The sequence below is a fragment of the Hyposmocoma kahamanoa genome, unplaced genomic scaffold (assembly GCF_003589595.1).
Source record: "Hyposmocoma kahamanoa isolate Upper Pololo Valley unplaced genomic scaffold, ASM358959v1 97, whole genome shotgun sequence".
NCBI lineage: Eukaryota > Metazoa > Arthropoda > Insecta > Lepidoptera > Cosmopterigidae > Hyposmocoma > Hyposmocoma kahamanoa.
In genome coordinates, this window is record NW_020655294.1 from 2,872,464 (window position 1) to 2,891,529 (window position 19,066).

Here is a 19,066-nt window from a genome sequence, read left to right on the forward strand (position 1 = left end):
CGTTAGTCATATCAGTATGACAAGCTAGTATGTACCAATAAACCGCAATAAACAGCCAAATACTTTTTTACTAAAAAGTGTCACATACGATTATTTTTTATGACATCTAGTGACGGGACGAACAAGTCGTGCGCCTGATAGTAAGCTACACGTCTGTCCATAACAATTGCAGTGCCACTCAACACTTTAAATCGCAAAGATCCAAGTGCCTCTCAGGCACTGCCTCTGCGCCCGTCACCTTAAGACATAAGTTGACAAGTCCCATGTGGCTGTAAATACACAAGCACCCTTACCCTTCAAAACTGGAACACAGTAATGCTGACATTACTACTTGGCGATAGAAATAGTTAAGGTGGCAGTACTTCCCTGGACAAACGATGAAACGCGCTAAGTCGCTAGCGACAACTGCCACCGTAAAATTCATGGCTGAGGCACTATTTGTGCTTCAATCCTTCACCACGGTAAGGAGTTGTTACTTTTGCCTTGCCTCTTCAATATGTGTATGAACGGAAATAAAAGTACAAATTAAAATAAACACTTTATTTATAACAGCCATGTAAAGACACGAATAAAGCAAATAAGATTTGTATTCTATCTAGTTCAAAATGATTATATATGTGATTATCGTCAAAGCGACAAAACTGGATCGTTTACAACATCTTATAATTTTATATTTTACCGTCATACTCGATTACTTTCCTTAATTTTAATTTTTGTTACGTCCGTTATCGTACAGTACTAAATTGTTAACATTAAGCATCTGACACAAAGATAAATCCCTACTGGAAATGTAGTCACTCATAAGTACTAAGGTGGGCTTCAGCTTCGTATATAATCTAGAACGTCAATAATAAAAATGAATTAATAAATAGGCGAAACAGTAGTAGGAAATTAAAACTTAGCACTACCATACACTTATAGCATAACTTACAAAAATTATGGAATGAAACTAATACATTGCACAAGTAGTAGCGTCTTCGATTTTTTGTTTTTTGAACTTGATTGTTACATAAATACATCACGCTTATTATTAAAGTATAATAGAATGCAATCACAAAAGTTGTCGAATTTGCATACAAGATCGATACATCACGGTTCTCTTTTCATTAAAAAGTTTTTTTTTTAATCTTCTTATTTCTCGTGGCTTTTCGTGGTAAGAGTTTTAGTCACTTACAAAGTGTTTTGACTAACGTGTTTTTAAAACGGGGAAGCTTTTATAATATTCTATATTTATACCATGTTTATTTACATCTCGTAATTCCTCACCTGATCCCTTTTTCTCCAACTTTCAAATCCCGTTTCCAAATTACATTTAAAAGTTTTTGTACACTACGAACCTCACACTTGATCATGAAAATATTAAATTAAACTCTAGTATTGTTAGTACAGAATTAACTGTCGTTTGATCAGCGTTCAAAAACTTTTTCATATAAACAGAACCGCAACAAACCACCTAAAAAACATTTAATGTTTTGCTTTGTCTTACAATAACTTTGTATCTCATTTTTAATGAGTACTCATTTTAGTTTTCTTAGTCATCTAATTTCATTACATTAAACATTTTTAGATGTCCGAAAAATCTACGTAGACGTTTTCTACTTCATACCTTATCTGTCGCCGATTCAGTTTTTGTCTGTTTCATATATGAACAGACGAAAAACTCACACAACATTTCGCCTAGCGTCTATGACAAAGTTAACAGCATGCATGTATATGAGATCTAATGTAATTTAATCGAAGTCCTAACTTTGGGTCTTACAAATTTGGTGCACAAAAACGCTTCGGTCACATTATTCTACGCCTTGCTTAAATATATTTTCTCTCTGGAATCGTCCGCTGTGCGGGAAATCATGGACGCAAAAGTCACTTAAAAAACGAAATTTTCTGCAATGACATTTCGTTTAAAATCATTCATAATTTAGCTGCAGAGTATCAATTAGGTATCCATCGGACAGTTCCACGGAGGTTGTGAAGTCCGTTATTCTTAAATGCGTGTAAAGCATCTACGCGAATGAAGTCCAAAACGAACGATTCCAGTCGAAAAGCCCAGTTCCCTCGTCAGGTGCGTCTTATTTGGGTTCCTGTCGTCCGGTGAGCAGGTGTTCCCTCAAGGTGCAGATCTCGCGCTCGATGTTCTCCCTCGCCGCGCCCTCGAGCCCCGCGAACTCCGGCGTGTGGTACAGGTTCGGGATCTGCGAGAACTGGTTCAGCACCTGCAACGACCACGCCGGTGAGCCGCCGGGGCCGCGGCCGAGGCGGCGAGGCCCGCAGAGTACCTTGACCCGCAGCTCCACGTAGTTGTTGGTGGTGAGCTTGGAGTACTCGGCGCGCACGAGCTTGGCGTGCGCGTCGTACTCCTCGCGCGACGCGGCCAGCACGGCCAGCTCGCAGTCGCCGAACAGGCGCAGGTCGCGCAGCGGCGCGGGGCCCAGCGGCGTGGGCGACGACGGCGACTCGCCCGCGCCGCACGCGCCGCACCACGACGCCTCGTCGTCCGTCAGCAGCGCCAGGATGTACGACGTCAGGTCTTGCTGTCGACGGACGACCGCGTCGCGTGAGCTCGGCGTCTTTACGTTTGTGCGCTCCGAACGCGTTCAATTTTAGGAACGAGTCCCTCGGGAAACTCACCGACTGAGGATGCAACCGGAGCAGCTCGGACAACAGCTTGACGGTTAGCTCGGACGGCGTGTGTCGTAGTACTATCGCCAATTTGAATGCTGCCGGTTGGACGACGTCATCGATCCCTTTCGTTAGCAAGTTTTGCCAAACGCCCGCCTGGAACACGTGAATGTAAATCGAACGTTACAATAACGCAAAACCCGTCAAGTTGCCATGGTGGAATCGAAAATGGTAGAATGTAAAATAGTGGTGTTGTTTACTTCGCTAGAGATCGTGTGTGTAGATCGAGTGACGTACGGATTACGACATTAGCCACTTACTAGAAACCAAATTCTGTCTTTTCTAAAATAGTTACGTCAGATTGGCGATCTTTCATGAAGCCGAAATTTGAAACAATTGTTGGCCACTACGTGCATAAAAATAGTTTTTTAGCTGAAACTTAAGTGTAACAGTAGAATGTGCACATGTAAATAAAAAATTGTAAAGAGGCGAGGTAACCTGGTAAGCGACGCAATTCCGCAGCGAGTGCCAAACAGTGTCGGAGGGCGCGGTGTCGACGATGCGGCGCCAGGCCTCCTCGGCGCCCGGCGCGCACAGCGTGCTGCACGCGTTCCGCCACATGCGCTCAGCGGCGCAGCCCTCGCCTCCCGACACTGGGGCCACGGCAACGAACCACTTTACTTCTTTCCTACTTGAGGTAATGCCAGCTCTACAGGATTTGAAACTGCCTATTTTAATACGAAATACCTAATAATTTTACCTCAGTGTTTTATTCCATTCGACAACACGTAAAATGTACAAGAAATATACACAAATCCTACATTGACAGTTATTTGACAATCGTGTAACAAAGGAAAAGTTTCTCAATTCGTTTTTTTTTTGTCGTCATATACCTACTACAATTGTAATGACGAAGACAAATTATATCGTATTACCCTACGTGATATATCTATACGCTATTTAAAACATTTATTTCAGTAACATAATGGGTAAGTTTAAGTACTAGACAGCGCAGTGTTACTAGAAACCGGTTACTGGAAAGGGTCCAGGAATTGCATCTTCAAGACAAGTCAAAATGCAAAACTTTTTGTGACAATAATAATGGCGGTTTTCCAGCAGTTCACAATTAAACTGATTAGTTGACGTCTTCTTTTACCATAAAAATAATCCTACCTAAATTAGTGATATCTTTTTCGGAATTTTAATACGAATTTAATTGTTTCTTTAGCTATTTTATAACATAGGGTACACACAGCTTCTATAAGAACATTAATAGAATTTAGTATAACAATAGACAACAAACAGTGCCTTGTTTACTTTCAATGTACTTTCCATATTTTATTAGCAGTTCTTTAAAACAACCTTTTTCAACAAACGTCTGCTTCAATTTCAAAAAGTTTTTAAATGGAAAGATTTTCCAGAAAGTATATTAAATAAATAACGGCATCTGGTTTTGTGTATTTATTAGACAATTTCATTATACTAATTACTACTAAGTCATAAACACTGCTTGTTATTACTCTGTTAATAATATTTTGACGTTTTTCTATGGTTAATGAAGAAATTAGGAAACGGTTAAAAACCGCTTCCGAACCGGTTCCAAAGCGAGAACCGGCTCGGTAACAACACTCGAATATTTTTCACTTAGTTTCCAAAATCAAAAAATTTTACTGTGTTACTTAAATCCTACCTAGCTACTGCAATATCTCTAACGGGTTTATAAGTAGATAGCTTCAAACACCGTCTTACACAACTTAAACCATTACTTTTCGATAGGTGTTGCATATTAAAACCGACTACGACAGGTTCCATTAATTTAAAGTCGATATTTTTGTCAAATGGTGAATACGTGTATATATATATCTAAAGATACTGCGACTTGTCCCACCCGATACCACTATACACCTTATGACATTTTACAAACATAACGTTGAGCAGCACTCAAAAACGCAGGTGCTCTTAGCTGGCCTCTTGGGAACCATGAGCACAATTGCGGAGTCATGCAATTCACTTCAACCCATCACAGATTGTTTTTGACTTTTTGCTACAATAATTTATAGTACTAAGTATTATTTACCCGTACCGTTTATTGTATCAGTACCTAGCATTAAGGTATAATATTACTTTGTTATCATATTAATTTCATATCATAATAAACAAATAATTATTACAATTAATGCGAACGAGATATTTTCACACATTCCTGCAAGGACACAAACTCAAAGGTGATAATGAGCTTCTTAATTTTTTTATAATTTTCAACTTTAAATATTCTGTGCGCCGCCGGACAATCTATAACTCAAACAATTGTTACAACACGACGTCACGTCGTCGTCGTAAAGCATAAACATCAATGCGTCTCTCCGCATTAAAATGTTAACCTATCCCCCTCGTGCATGAAAAAAATGTGTTTACACGCGTAAGTCAATATGGATGCATGAAAAAATTACCTCCCATATTCGGGTCCTGTCAATGGAGATTTATTGTAAGATTGCAGCGAACGAAGCAAAATCGCGAAGTTTCTACGATGATGAAAACTCCTGAAAAATGACAATAAATTAATCAATAACATACTAACGTCGTCGTGAGGACATTTCTATACGACAGTCAAGGACGAATCACGGTGTTCCTAACAAAGCCAAAAATGAGAATAATGTGCAAGCGGCAAGAGGAAATCGATGGTAAGGATATATTAAAAATACATAACGTCAAATACTGATGATTGAAAACAGTGATGATTTTATTTAACACTAAATTGAAAACTCACACGATCAATCCAGAGCATTCCAAGCAGCTAATGAATAAAAAACTAAAAGTGTTCTATTTTGGAACGCGACAGGCGCGTAGGGCGCGCTCAAGTGTCATGGCTGCTGAGTCGATGCTCATGCGAAGAGCGGAGGGGGGCACCAGAGCCGCGCATCGCACTGCAGGCTTATCGACAATCGATGTTACCGTATTACTGATATTGTTACAGGTCTGTTTATTGCATTGCGCTCGTACTTTTTTCAACACACAAATATGTAAGTAGTTACCGATTCACAGAACAATAAAAAAAGAAGTTGTTTGAAATAAATATTGTAAATGGTAAATTATTCAAATGTATATTTAAAAAGCAACCCTTACTAGTAGTTTCTTGCTCATTCTTCTCAGGTGACTACGCCTTACGAATGGGCAGTAAAGTTTAATAATAATATGACGATTTCAAGTGTAACCTGTAAAATAAAGACAATTCGAATTTGAATTTTAATCGCCATGAAATTTTAAAATGGTGAAAATTCACAACCTTGTGTTTTGTCATTCATATGTATGTAATACGATTGATGAGATTGAAGATATCGAGTTCTTAGGTTTTCGCGATTGTTACACATAGGAAATGAAACTATTTTTCCGGATTTAAATCTCGTATATATGTTTTTTCAAACAAACCGACGTTTCGGGCCCTTTACAGGTCCCATGGTCACGGTTGACTGAGGTGGTACAGTCTTCAATCAGTTATGTCAAAACCACCCACAACCACATTTTTCCACTATAGTTACAATAGTTATTAATTAAATACCTTATTTTTAATTTTACTAAGAAAACATTCCAATTTACCCTACATTAAGTTTTACAAATTATTTTATTGAATGAATTTTTTTGTTTTGTTGGTGGTTTCCACCAACCACCAACAGTCGAGCGAAGACCTGCCATCTTACCTTACGTGAGAGGTGTTACAGACAAGATCGGAAGAGTCCTCAATGCGTGTATCTATCAAGACCCATTTCAAGCCCCTAAGGAAGATTTCTCAGTTCCTGAGACCCGTGAAATGTAACATCCTCTTACAGGATGCAGGAGTTTACAAGCTTGACTGTGAGTGCGGTCTCTCTTATATTGGACAAACAAAGCGAAATATTTGTACCCCGTCAAAGAATATATAGCTGATGTCAAACACCGTCGCGTAAACAAGTCTGCAGTCTGCGAGCATGTCATGGATAAACCTACACATTCAATGAAGTTTGACAAACCCCAGGTCCTTGCAAAAGAAGTCCGTTATCTACACAGGATGCTGCGAGGGCAGATGATTTCTCCTTACCACCAGTTTGGGATCCAGTATTCCGCTAATGAAAAATCCCAAACAGACATACGACTGCAGTACTAATTAATATGTTTTAGTTTATTCTAATTTCTATTATTAATTAATAATTAATTGAACTTAAAAAAAAATTCATCGAATAAAATAATTTGTAAAACTTTATGTATCGTAAATTGTAATATTTTCTTTTTAAAATGAAAAATAAGGTATTTAATTAATAACTATTGTAACTATAGTGAAAAAATAGGGTGGTTTGCATCAATATTTGACATAACTGGTTGAAGACTGTACCACCTCAGTCAACCGTGACTATGGGACCTGTAAAGGGCCCGAAACATCGGTTTGTTTGAAAAAATGTACATACGCGATTTAAATCCGGAAAAATAGTTTTATTTCCTATGAGATTGAAGATAACTTTATATTTACTTTGCATAGTAATAGCTTTGAGCTTATAAAAATACACAACGTATGTTAATAGATACTCAGTTTTCATAAAAAAAGTCTATAAATGGTAAATTATAATAAATACGATAGCATTGTATAAAAATATAAATAAAGTATAATAATATTGACCTTTTTCACAGAATCCGTGAAACGTGAAAAACTTGACACGTGAAATTTAATACTCGTTGTCTTAATGTGTGTCTATCGGTGAGGACCTATTGTCTCTCTACTATTATTTCAGTTTTTACTCTGTAAGATAGCCGTTGGTCTTCCAATAAGTTAAAATAAAATAAAATAAAAAGTAACAACTAAAAATCGACAATTTGTCTAAATTTCAAGCCCCTCACTACGGGGAGAAATGAATGAAATTACGCATGCGCGGGGGTGCGTGTATCGGTGGCCTCGAAATATCAATGTAAAAATTTCAAACCTTTTCACTCGGAAGTTTTCTTTGGATTCACACATTTCTTTGGAATAAAAAATAAATAAATTAATACTGTATTTGTTTAAGTCAAAGCACTCGAAACACATTGAAATTGTTTTAATATCCAAACTTTCCTCAAATCGTGATATTAATTTTAATTATTTATGTACATATTTATATAGATACATATGTTAATTTGTATAATATATATTGTAATTAATTATTTAACTTAAGAGTTCTAAACCCAAAGAGGATACAATTCCTCCCAGAGCTTGAATCGGTCTTCCTTCAGACCTTTACGGACTTCGAACTTCTTATCAAAGACAAGGTACTCGCGTGACTCCGGTTTCATCTGAGGCCACTTCATTGAAGACAGTTCTGGAGTATCCTCACGAGCATCTGGAGCCCTGAAAAATGAAATCCAGTTACTGCTGCAAACTTTTGTAGCGCCTGACATTTTAAATATAGCAACAAAGCTTTCGAGACGTTTACACACGTATGACTTTTCGCTTAAGAAGGCGCTTGTTGTTTATGCGGTGACCTCGAGTTGATCGTACCCATATCTGGCGAAATTATACCACACGGCGGTCATGCTGTCGACCATAGCGGAGTCCGAGCTGTTTGAGACGGGGATGTCTTGAAAGCGATAACGCAGACTCAATAGATACAACATGTCGTCGTGGTGCGCCGCGCCTGCAAAGGCATGTAGGTATACTAGTCGGACAAATAGAATACTGTAAAATGATATACCGAGGGCACTTGTGTAATACTATTTATGGCGTGACGGAGCATCTCATAATCGCTATGATATTGGATTAAATTCATTATAAACCTAATGCATCGATGCGTCCGATAAACAGGTAATCTTAATTGTTGATCGGAACGAAAAATGTTTTCGGAGTTCGGTATGCGCCTAAGGAGCAAAAGAATTTGATACAAAGAAATTAAAACTATGATCACAACACAACTTACAAATTTTATACTCAGTACTGCCATAACTGTTGAACGGACTTGGATGTTTGACGGATGTTTCTACGCGAACAAAGTAAAGATACTAAAGTACAGGAACTGACCAACGGGTTTCTTAGTGGCGGGGTCGAGTGTGTGGCTCTGTGCACCGACGTACGCGAACTCGTAGTACCACACGGGGTGTTTCGAATGCTTGCACATTAGATTCGCCATCCTGTCAAAGTAAAAGCAATTCAATCTAATCATATGTTTTCAGGTAAGCACCGGCTCCCTCACTCGATTGTTTTCGAAGAGGGCGGGCTGTCGATGGTAGCATAGAATACGGGTAGATACATGATGCCGCCGATCCATAGTCCTAGCTTAGTTTTTTACGTACCTATGTCCTGTTTGACTGCCTCCGTGGCCGAACGGTTACCATGCCACACAGAGGTCCCAGGTTCGATTTCCAGGCTGGGAGAAATATTTGTATTGCCTACATTTATTTCTCTCGTGAGTTTGGATGTAATTTGTGGTTGTCTATGTGTGTGTCCATAGCACCCGCGATACAGGGTTTCCCTAGTGCGGGGCTAGGCTGAGTGTGTGTGAGTGCGTTATTATTATTTGCAACCAGGATTTAACATTTCATATGAAATGTTCTACTAACCGATGTGTCGGAAAACCGACGATTGCATCGCCATACAAAGTCCCGAGTTGCTTCTTGCTGAAGTCATCGTTGGCCAAGTCCCTGTCGGCGAGGTACGCCCCGCGCAGCGCGCGCGCTGCCTCTCGCAGGTGACGCCGAGGGAGGTCGAAGGAGATGGCCGCCGTGCTCTCCCAGTGCGTGTTCATTCGGTGGATAAGCGTCGCGTTGCTTAGAATCGCTACAATTGGTGATAAATACGTACCTAAAGTGTTAAGTATTGAAGCGAGGTAATTTGCACAAATGAAACATCACTGTTGATCCTGATACCTTAAGGCGGATGAACACAGATTCGTTTGCCCCACGAACGTTTTTGTTTTATTTGTATGAATCCGCACGGTGCCCCTGCACGAGTGGGAGATACACTTTACAAACATTATGTAGGCAAATGCTCCTAACCCGCCACTCACGTAGCAGTAGGCTTAGTAAGACAAGTTAAACTAGGTATTTGCGCTCCAAATCAAGGAATCAATTATATTTACTCATTTGACTTTATTAAATTTCAAGCCTACATGGTGAAATGAATATCTCAGTATGTACTTATGCAAGACCACCACAATCAGAAGGAATTATAAGAAATATAATAAAATAGTACTGACGGAAAGCGAGTCCCGCGAACTCATCCGTGGTTTGGCTGACGATCAGCGGCACCGTGTGTATCAGTCCCTTGGTGATCGCCTCTGTTGGTTCTATCGTCAGGTACCGCTCTTGGCCGAAGTCTAGCTCAACCACGGGCTTCCATAGTCCGACAGGATCGAACGCGTATTGCTGCAAACGTAATACTGATCAATTCTTGTTTATTTTCATTAGTTTTTAACTTACTTATATATTTTATTACTTTAATTTATATATTTTTTCAGACTGATTTTAATTATAATGGCTCCCATTTGACACACGGTATACTTATCGGCTCCCATTTCTCGAACTGTGGGGTAATAACTTAGAGGATGGAAAAAAATAAAAGAAGGTAATAAGAGCAAATGACATGTTTCAGTTTTTTTTCTTTTTAACCAATTATTATATTTTAGTTTCATATTTTTTCTGTGATTGTCTAGTACCCATGTATGTGAAGCATACGTTCATAACTAATAAAAAATTAAATTGCATAAATTATGACTTTTATTATCAGTTTTCCTTAGTAGGCTCCTATCCCCCATCGATTCCCCATCGCATACCTAAGCATCTAGGTGTTTTTCAAATGAATATTGTGTAAAAGCGCACGGCCGCGGAGAAGCGTGCGTCCAATATTAGCATACGTATAGATAGTATGTAACGTACGTAAGACTAACTGCTTTTAGGTAATTGCTTCATACATAATTAATATGACTAAATAAATTTGAACAATTTCGGAGAATGACTTACAAAGAACTTTGGATAAGAGTCTCCCAGTTCCTTCCAAGGTTTCTCGACGAGGCAATCGACGATGGCCTGGGAACTGTTCGTGGGGCAGCTGAGGATATGCGCCTGTTTGATGGCCAAGTCGAGCTGATGGTGCGGCATGGGCTCCTTGCCGATAGGCGACGCGCTGATCGCGATGCCGCGGTGGAACAGGCCTCACAAAAATAAAGATATTGCATTTCATTGTACTGCTGATCTAATTGCGCGCTGCGACTATTAATACGGAGATAGTAATCTACAAGTAGCATCTGGGAAAATCCAAACTTTTAATCCACTACGGCGCAGGTAATTCCTTGTTACTCACTAGGTACCTATAAGTAAAATTACTACCTGTACCTGTACCCTGCAACCAAGATATATATACATAATAAGTATAAAGTGATTAGGTAATACCACTCTAAGAGTTCGGGATGCAGTTTTAAGTTATAACTGCTTTCGCAAACATCTACAGCCGTACAAGTGACTGAAAGTGGCTGTTATGAACCCAAATAACAATGAAATAATCTTTATTTCATATTTTGGTGTCACATAACTTTGAACACACAGTTAGTGTAAGTGAAAGGCGGGAAAGGGAACTTCGTGACGTTAGGTACCTTTAGTCATTGGAGAGATCATGTGCAACATAACGCTTATGGAACCGGCGCTGACGCCGGCGATGGTGACGCGGTCGGGATCTCCTCCGAAAGCCGCTATGTTGCGCTGCACCCATCTCAACGCCATCACCTGGTCCTTCATGCCGTTGTTGCCCGGCGCGAGCTCGTCGCCTGTGCTCAGGAAACCTGACGACAGATGGTATATTTAATAGTACCTAGACGGTGGCGTAAGTCCTGTCTGACTTTAACTAATCATTGTAACAAGTTCTTAGGTCTTCGCGATTGTTACAACGTAGAAAATGAGACTACTTTCTTGGATCTAATCAAACACACCAACGATTTGGGCAGTTTACAGTTCCTATGGTCAGTCAAATAAACGCGATTTGGATCCAAAAAAATAATTTCATTTCCTAATTATGGTAAAGCTATAATAATCAATGTGTTGAATGTTACTTCAAACATAATTACGATTCAGTGGGCTTGGATGAAAAGTTTTTGCTTAGTGTCTACCAAGAAACGCATCTGAGTAAGTACATAAGTAGTTACCTATTTTCTATTACCATAGAACTCAATGATTAGGTATCGTGTTTAAAAAATGTTTTTTATACTTTTTTATTTGATGATTTAGACACGGAATTTCCAGGAAATGAAAACTTCTTACTTGAAATCTCCGTTAATAATTATTGTAACCAGCTACGTATAAGTATATTTAAGCTCTACAATAAATCATTACTTAGGTGCCTGTAAGTTTCGATACGTAATCATCATAATATAAAGGCATAATAATAAAGGCTCAGGAAGTGATAGGATTCCAGCTGTTTTCATTGTCAACTGTGCTGAGACTATTGCTTTGCCATTGCAAATAATTTACAACCGTTCCATTCGAGAGGGAATATTTCCCAGTGTATGGAAGGAGGCGCATATAGTTCCCATACATAAAAAGGGGTCAAAATCGCGTATACAGAATTACAGACCCATATCGATTTTGAACATTTTTGCTAAGCTTTTCCAGAAACTAGTCTTCGATATTATGTATCCTACGATTGCACCAAACGTCAGTGAACAACAACACGGTTTTCTAAAACACCGTTCTGTCAATTCTAACTTGGGAGAGTTCATAAATTATGTCCTCAGAAATATGGACAAGCGCTCGCAGGTTGACGTGATCTATACAGATTTCGAAAAAGCCTTCGACCGTGTGGATCACGTCATACTGTTAAGAAAATTGCATACATTAGGCATACATGGAGACCTTTTGCGCTGGGTAAAATCGTGCGTAACTAAGAGACGACAAGCTGTAGTTGTTGGGGGCTTTAAATCTAACTATGTAATTGTTCCATCGGGGGTGCCGCAAGGATCTCATTTGGGGCCACTACTGTACAACGCGTATCTCTACGACATACATATTTGTTTCGCGAGCTCGAGATTCCTTCTGTACGCAGACGATAAAAAAGTTTTCTTGAAGGTGAACTCAATTACCGATTGCCATGATATACAGGCTGATTTGAATAGACTTTCGGAATATTATGTGCGAAACCGTATCAACGTAAACACAGATAAATGTGTACAAATCACGTTTACCCGCAAAACTAAACCAATTTCGTTTTGCTACTCGATTTGCGGTAGACAGGTGCAGAGGGTAGACCAGGTCCGTGATTTATTTTATTTTATTTTATTTATTAGGTTCACCAACGTTGTGTACAATATTACTTATATTCGATATACATATATTATTTTATAATCTAATTGCCACAAACACTTAAAGGTAAACACAACATGCACTGACTAAAAGCTAACAATGTCTAATAAAAACTAAAAACTAACAGTGTCTAAATAAAGTAAACAATAAAGATCACAATATGGAGCACAATATACTGAAGGTCACTTATTTGGTACAGTCGAGTAAGTGAGAAATTTTCTTCCGAATCTTGAAAGGTGAATCGTGGTGAATGTCAATGCTATCACTGAAACCATTCACCGTTCTACTCAACCTTGCGACGGGTGAGTTTGAGCCAAATACAGTTTTACGAGGTGGGACACTTAATGGACTAATTTTGTTACGCGGATATCTAAAGGGAACACGCAATTTGAATTTTTGAAGCAAATGAGAGCAATCCACTTCATGACGAAATATTTTTGACACAAATGACATATCCAAAAGAGTTCTACGTTTCTCCAAAGACATCACATTGAAATGTGATAAACGACGCTGGTACGAGGAGAGTTTTTTCTTGGAGATTCCACATGAGTACATTAAGTGCCAAACAAATCTTTTTTGAATGCGTTCTAAACGTAAGGAGTGTGTTGCGTAGTGTGGTCTCCAAACAACACTGCAGTACTCCAAGATACTGCGTACTAAGCTATTATATAACATAATTTTGGGTTTACAGCTTCGAAAACTTTTAATGTTTCGCAGTACGAATCCCAACATACGCGAGGCCCTACTTACAACATTATCAATATGCGGAATAAAAGTTAATTTGTTGTCAAATATAACACCTAAATCTCGAATTTCATCCAATACCTGTATCAAAATGTCGTTTATGTGATATTTGTAAAGAACCATGTTATGCATTCTACCAAACCTTACTACAAAGCATTTACTAGCGTTTAAGGTCATACCATTCTCACTACACCAAGCAACCACTTCATCCAACTCACTCTGAAGCAAAACTGAATCCTCAACGGTATCAATCACTCTGCAAAACTTTAGATCATCTGCATATAAATACGGTTTTGAGTATCTAAATCTGTGAGGAATGTCATTTACGAAAATATTGAATAATACCGGGCCTAAATGAGAGCCCTGCGGTACACCTGATGTGACATTGATCGATTGTGAATTGAAACCATTAAGGACAATGTGAAAACTGCGATTATCCAGGTAAGATTTCACCCATCTTAACATAGAGTCGCTGAAGCCATACACCGATAACTTTTGCAGCAAAAAATGGTGGGGAACACGATCAAACGCCTTACTAAAGTCCGTGTATATAACGTCCACCTGTTTATTAGCGTCTAAAGATTCAAATAGACCTTCTGAAAAATCTACCAAATTGGTAGCTGTAGACCTGTGTTGAACAAAACCATGTTGAAAGTGGCTCAAAAATAGCTTAGTGTGACGCATTATACACGGACAAACCAATGATTCAAATAACTTGGCAAAGATGATTTAGGTGTAACACTTGATAGTAAACTGTTATTTGATAAACACATAGACTTTATTATTGATAAGGCGTACCGGAGCCTGGGTTTCGTTATGAGAGTGTGCAAACCTTTCGATAATATATGCTGCATTAAAATGGTGTATAATGCATACGTTCGTAGCGTACTTGAATTTGGCAGTGTTATATGTACTCCTAAATATAGTACTTACATAAATAGTATTGAACGCATTCAGAAGGTATTTATTAGACATATAAACTATAGAACTAAAAAACAGTTTTTATCGTACGTAGAAGCATGTAAATATCATCGCATGAATACTCTTGAGGATCGTAGAATATTGCTGGACATGACTTTCCTTAGTGATGTGGTTGATCAACATGAATCAACATGAATCAACAGTCGCCTCGACAGTTGCCTCCTAACATCATCAGTAGGATTAGAAGTACCCCGACGAATCCCTCGTTTCCCCATTGAAAGGGTTTTTTGTGTTCCTGTGAGTCGCACAAATTATGGCCAGAACGAACTAATTTCGCGCATCACTAGTCTTTATAATACCACCTACAGTGACATTGATATTTTTGCGAACTCAAAAACAGCTTTTAAAAATAAAATTCGTAAGAAATTAAATATTTAAAATTTAAGTTAAGTTACTTATTAATAATTATTAATTTACTTTTTCATATACACACACACACGCATGCGCGCACGCACGCACTCGCGCACGCACGCACGCACGCACTCGCGCACGCACGCACGCACGCACGCACGCACGCACGCACGCACGCACGCTCTCACATAAACAACACCTGTTCATCATCTACACAATAAAGAACAAGTCATACTACTACTAATGTATACATATTTCACAGTCATATATATTAGTATAATATATACTTTTTTACAAGTTTTAGAGTACATATAAACATGTCACAATTTATTATTAACGGAAGTTTGTAAGTTTGAAAAATGTTTGTGGTATCCTGTAATTGGCGTAGTTGTTTGGGATTGTTCATCTTTCAAATTGTTAATCTATTGTAAGCTGTTGGTACCCGAAATAAAATAAAATCATTACGATAGTCAATGTGTGCAAATTCAAATTCAAATTCAAAATAATCTTTATTTCATAGGTAAGCATTATTACACTTGAAATCGTCACAATATTAAACTCTACCGCTCATTCGTAAGGCAGATTCCCCTGAGAAGAATGAGCAAGAAACTCTAGGGGTTGCTCTTTGTAAATAACATTTAGAATATTTTTTTTTATTATTTGAAACATCAGAGATCGAGACTACCTCCATGAGCTAAACGGCTTACTACCACGGATTTTTGTCATCCAAGTACGCAGAAGTTGTATAATAACCTTTAGTATAAAGTTTTTGTTTCACTATAGTTTTAAACCTCGTGTAAGGCAAATTTTGTATATCAACCGGAATCTTGTTATAGAAGCGTATACCTACATTGCCCCTTAAATGATTTTTTGACTTTGTGAAGACGACTATCAAGAAAAGCTAGTTTATTTCTATTCCTCGTATTAATGTTATGTCTGTCACTATTTTTCATAAATAAATTACTATTCCTTTTAACATAAATTACATTCTCATAAATGTACTGTGAGGCTAGTGTAAGAATGTTAATTTCCTTAAACTTATCTCTCAAAGATACTTTGGGGCCCAGATTGTAAATTGCCCTAACTGTACGTTTCTGCATGACAAAGATTCTATTGATATCGGCGGCATTACCCCAAAGCAAAATGCCGTATATCATTAGACTGCTCGACTGTGAAAGTAGCTGAAGTAAACCAATCTAGCGGTTTCGACGTCTGAAATACTAATTAATTGCACACAGCCTTCGCTAAGACGAAATAAGCCACGCACTAGGGGAACCCTGTGTCGCGGGTGCCATGGACACACACACACCACAAATTACACCCAAACTCAAGAGATAAATAAATGTAGGCCATACAAATATTTCTCCTGGCCCTAGAATCGAACCTGCGACCTCTGCATAGCAGTCCGGCATGGTGACCGTTCGGCCACGGAGGCAGTTATTTAATTGTTCTCACCAAGAGCAGCGAGGCGGTAGTTGATAGAGACGAAGATGAGGTTTTTGTCCAGCAGGTAGTGTGGGCCGGCGAGGTCACTGCGCCCCGTCATCGAGTAGAACCCGCCCGGGTGGATGAAAAACACCACCGGCAGACGAGCCGACCTGGACACCAAAACACTCTTCGTCATCGGTAGTTCCTTTGAATACCAATGAATAAAATCCATTATCCATAAAGTGGTGGCCCCACAAATGTAGAATATAATATTTAAGTAGGTATATTGAAAAAATGACGTCTTTCAAATTTGAGTACAAGCCAACCATATTAATATCTTAAGTGTGTGCGTTATTATTATTATTATAAGTATCTTATCTTGTCAGCGGCAGCGCTCATAGTTCGAAGAGAAACAATTGTATGTCACACTCTCAGGATCAGCAAAATTTTCAGATCAGAAAATCTTTGCCTGAGTAGGCCTCACTACATTTCAGAAAAGAAAAAAAAGAGATGAGAGGCCTACACGGCCTTGTATGAGTTGTCGTTTGGCACCTGTTAGTAGTAGGCGTGTATACATTGATGGTGAGGCAGTCTTCGTCGACGTAGTAGGAGGCCGGGGCGACGAGAGGACACGCCGGGCCCTCTTTACTCGCGTCCACCTCTTCCTTGTACTGCACGATGGGGACGGGCGGCTGCGGATATGCATTTATTTATTTAGGGTATAGCTACAGAATACAAACTGTGAGGTTGCAGTTAACATACATTACGAAATAGGAGTCAATTTTCATTCCAATGACAACGCACGACATTTGCGAAATAAAAGTATGTACTTCCAAATTAAAAAAGACTATTGAATAAAAAAAATTAATTGCACTTAAAAACAATAGGAAAAAAAATCATGTTACCATTGACTTACAAATGCATGTTACACATAGGTAGATTACAAACAATAAGGTTTTTAAATATCCAACATATTCACCTTGTCCTTACAAATATTTATAGAAGTATATCGACTACAGGAGAACATATCAAAATCCTTTTACCAGTCATTGTGAGTTCTAAACAGTTATGCGCTAAACTTTAATTAATTAAGAACATCTAATAATTGTCTGTTGCTTATAAAACTGTATGTAGCCTTTAGTAGGCTTTTGATAATAATTTATGATGATGTGCATACCTTGAATCTGAGTTTCCCGATCGGCGGCTTGGCGTATCTGATGCCGCGGTACGCCTGGAACCGTCTTCCGCGGCGCGTCTCCATCCATGACCCTCGGATGGAGCCGGCTGGAGTGTTCACCACGGGATTCTCAGGAGTAGTAGTTTGATTAGAAGAACTTGGTGTTGGGGTTGTGTTGATGACAGCTGGTCTAGACCCAGGTGTACCTATGAAGAAATATAATTTTATTTGTTTTGTTTCGTACATACCTAAGCAAAATAGTTGTATGTTCTATTCATAGCATATCGTTTTTATTATTATTTTTACGACTAACCCATTGAATTAGGGTGTAAGTGTATCTACCAATCATGTCATCGTACATTAAAACAATAAACGCAAAGGTTGCTAATACTTTTTTTTCGCTATAGCTGTACGCAGGTTTCGTCCATGGTGGTTTTACATCCATTTTATTGTTTCGTGACTGCATACAATTTTTAATCTTTCGTGTAAATACAAATCACAGACCTTCCTCTTTCTTCGGAGGCTTTCTGCCGCATGCCACTGCCACTGCCGCCGGCGTCGCCGCCGCTGCCAAAAGGCAGACACACAAGGCCCGCCACCACATAGTTTAATGCTTCAAAGTGGCTCGTTTCTCGTATCTAGAGTCTAGGCTTTACTTGCCGCGTGTGTCCCGCACCCCACGACACCTGCTACTGAACTTTTAGAGGACATTTTCTTCGTTTTATATGTTTTTTATGGATTATATTCATATTGTGTGTGGATGTATTAGTGGTTTTTTGACTGAATGGGATTGTTGCTGCTAGTGGTGGAGTAATTTTACTTCATTAGATGTAAGTAGATAGGATTCTTAGTAATGTAGTGACAGCCTAGTTTCCCTTCTTCATGTTCTGGCCTTCCAAGCTGGAAGATTACGATTTCTTAAAAATTCTTCAAAGTCATAACGATGAGCACGGGGCGATCAAGATAGAATAATAGCCTTCCTTTATCAGGAGGCCCGTGCAAAGAAGGCGGTCGAAAACTAATTCGTTTGACTTTTCGTCTATATAAACCGCAAAGTGAGGTCGAGATACGCAATAATCGATTGACACCTTTTCCATGCAGAATCATAATTAAGGAAAACCGCGCGGACCGCGTAAGTAAAAACCAGAATGGCATAGGATACCACACAGGTTTTATACAGTACTTACCTATTACCCACACAGCGATGAGTTTTCCAAGAAATAATTGCTGTTGTTATGCTTTATTACGACAGTTTATTAATGCGCTTCTAATAAATAAATGTTTTTTTATTTGATTAACATTACAAGCAGACATACACGACGACCACTACCGATCGCATCACTCTAAAACCAGCCTAAGATTTTTTAGCAAATTTCCATTGTTGCAAGTAATTTAGTTTATCCCTATTTTCCTTAAAAGTTGTCAGTTTGTATTATTTTATTCATCTGTTTGTGTTTTCGTAATCAAATGTGTCTACAGTTTAAGCAA

The 19,066-nt window shown here is 38.7% G+C and overlaps 2 protein-coding genes across 4 annotated transcripts; both read right to left on the bottom strand.

Moving 5' to 3' along the window:
- Window positions 1-2,049: 2,049 nt before the first annotated feature.
- Window positions 2,050-5,521, bottom strand: LOC113238583. 2 transcript variants are annotated; one of them, XM_026475408.1, is made up of 6 exons: window positions 5,387-5,521; window positions 5,070-5,159; window positions 3,118-3,272; window positions 2,629-2,775; window positions 2,277-2,531; window positions 2,050-2,213 (listed from the first exon to the last, which is right to left on the bottom strand). In XM_026475408.1, exons 2-6 carry the CDS (start codon window positions 5,074-5,076, stop codon window positions 2,070-2,072), a joined length of 708 nt encoding a protein of 235 aa, XP_026331193.1. In that variant the 5' UTR covers window positions 5,077-5,159; window positions 5,387-5,521; the 3' UTR covers window positions 2,050-2,069. The 2 variants fall into 2 exon arrangements, with proteins under 2 accessions (XP_026331193.1, XP_026331194.1); XM_026475409.1 differs by having other exon boundaries at window positions 3,118-3,307.
- A 284-nt stretch (window positions 5,522-5,805) lies between these two features.
- Window positions 5,806-18,225, bottom strand: LOC113238576 (venom carboxylesterase-6-like). 2 transcript variants are annotated; one of them, XM_026475399.1, is made up of 12 exons: window positions 18,083-18,225; window positions 17,579-17,784; window positions 16,954-17,093; window positions 16,429-16,571; window positions 11,199-11,384; window positions 10,570-10,760; window positions 9,807-9,975; window positions 9,172-9,388; window positions 8,633-8,742; window positions 8,117-8,252; window positions 7,854-7,966; window positions 5,806-5,831 (listed from the first exon to the last, which is right to left on the bottom strand). In XM_026475399.1, exons 1-12 carry the CDS (start codon window positions 18,180-18,182, stop codon window positions 5,821-5,823), a joined length of 1,722 nt encoding a protein of 573 aa, XP_026331184.1. In that variant the 5' UTR covers window positions 18,183-18,225; the 3' UTR covers window positions 5,806-5,820. The 2 variants fall into 2 exon arrangements, with proteins under 2 accessions (XP_026331184.1, XP_026331183.1); XM_026475398.1 differs by lacking the exon at window positions 5,806-5,831 and having other exon boundaries at window positions 7,763-7,966.
- Window positions 18,226-19,066: the final 841 nt, after the last annotated feature.

Bases quoted from the DNA above. Each gene is read 5' to 3' on its own strand.
- LOC113238583 (XM_026475408.1), bottom strand. The intron at 2,776-3,117 runs GTTACCTCGCCT...CACGTGTTCCAG, and splicing joins GGAATTGCGTCGCTTACCAG to GCGGGCGTTTGGCAAAACTT. The intron at 2,532-2,628 runs GTGAGTTTCCCG...GTCCGTCGACAG, and splicing joins TCCGGTTGCATCCTCAGTCG to CAAGACCTGACGTCGTACAT.
- LOC113238576 (XM_026475398.1), bottom strand. From the start codon at position 18,182: ATGTGGTGGCGGGCCTTGTGTGTCTGCCTTTTGGCAGCGGCGGCGACG. The intron at 16,572-16,953 runs GTGCCAAACGAC...TTTGGTGTCCAG, and splicing joins TACACGCCTACTACTAACAG to GTCGGCTCGTCTGCCGGTGG. The intron at 11,385-16,428 runs GTGAGAACAATT...ATCTGTCGTCAG, and splicing joins CTACCGCCTCGCTGCTCTTG to GTTTCCTGAGCACAGGCGAC.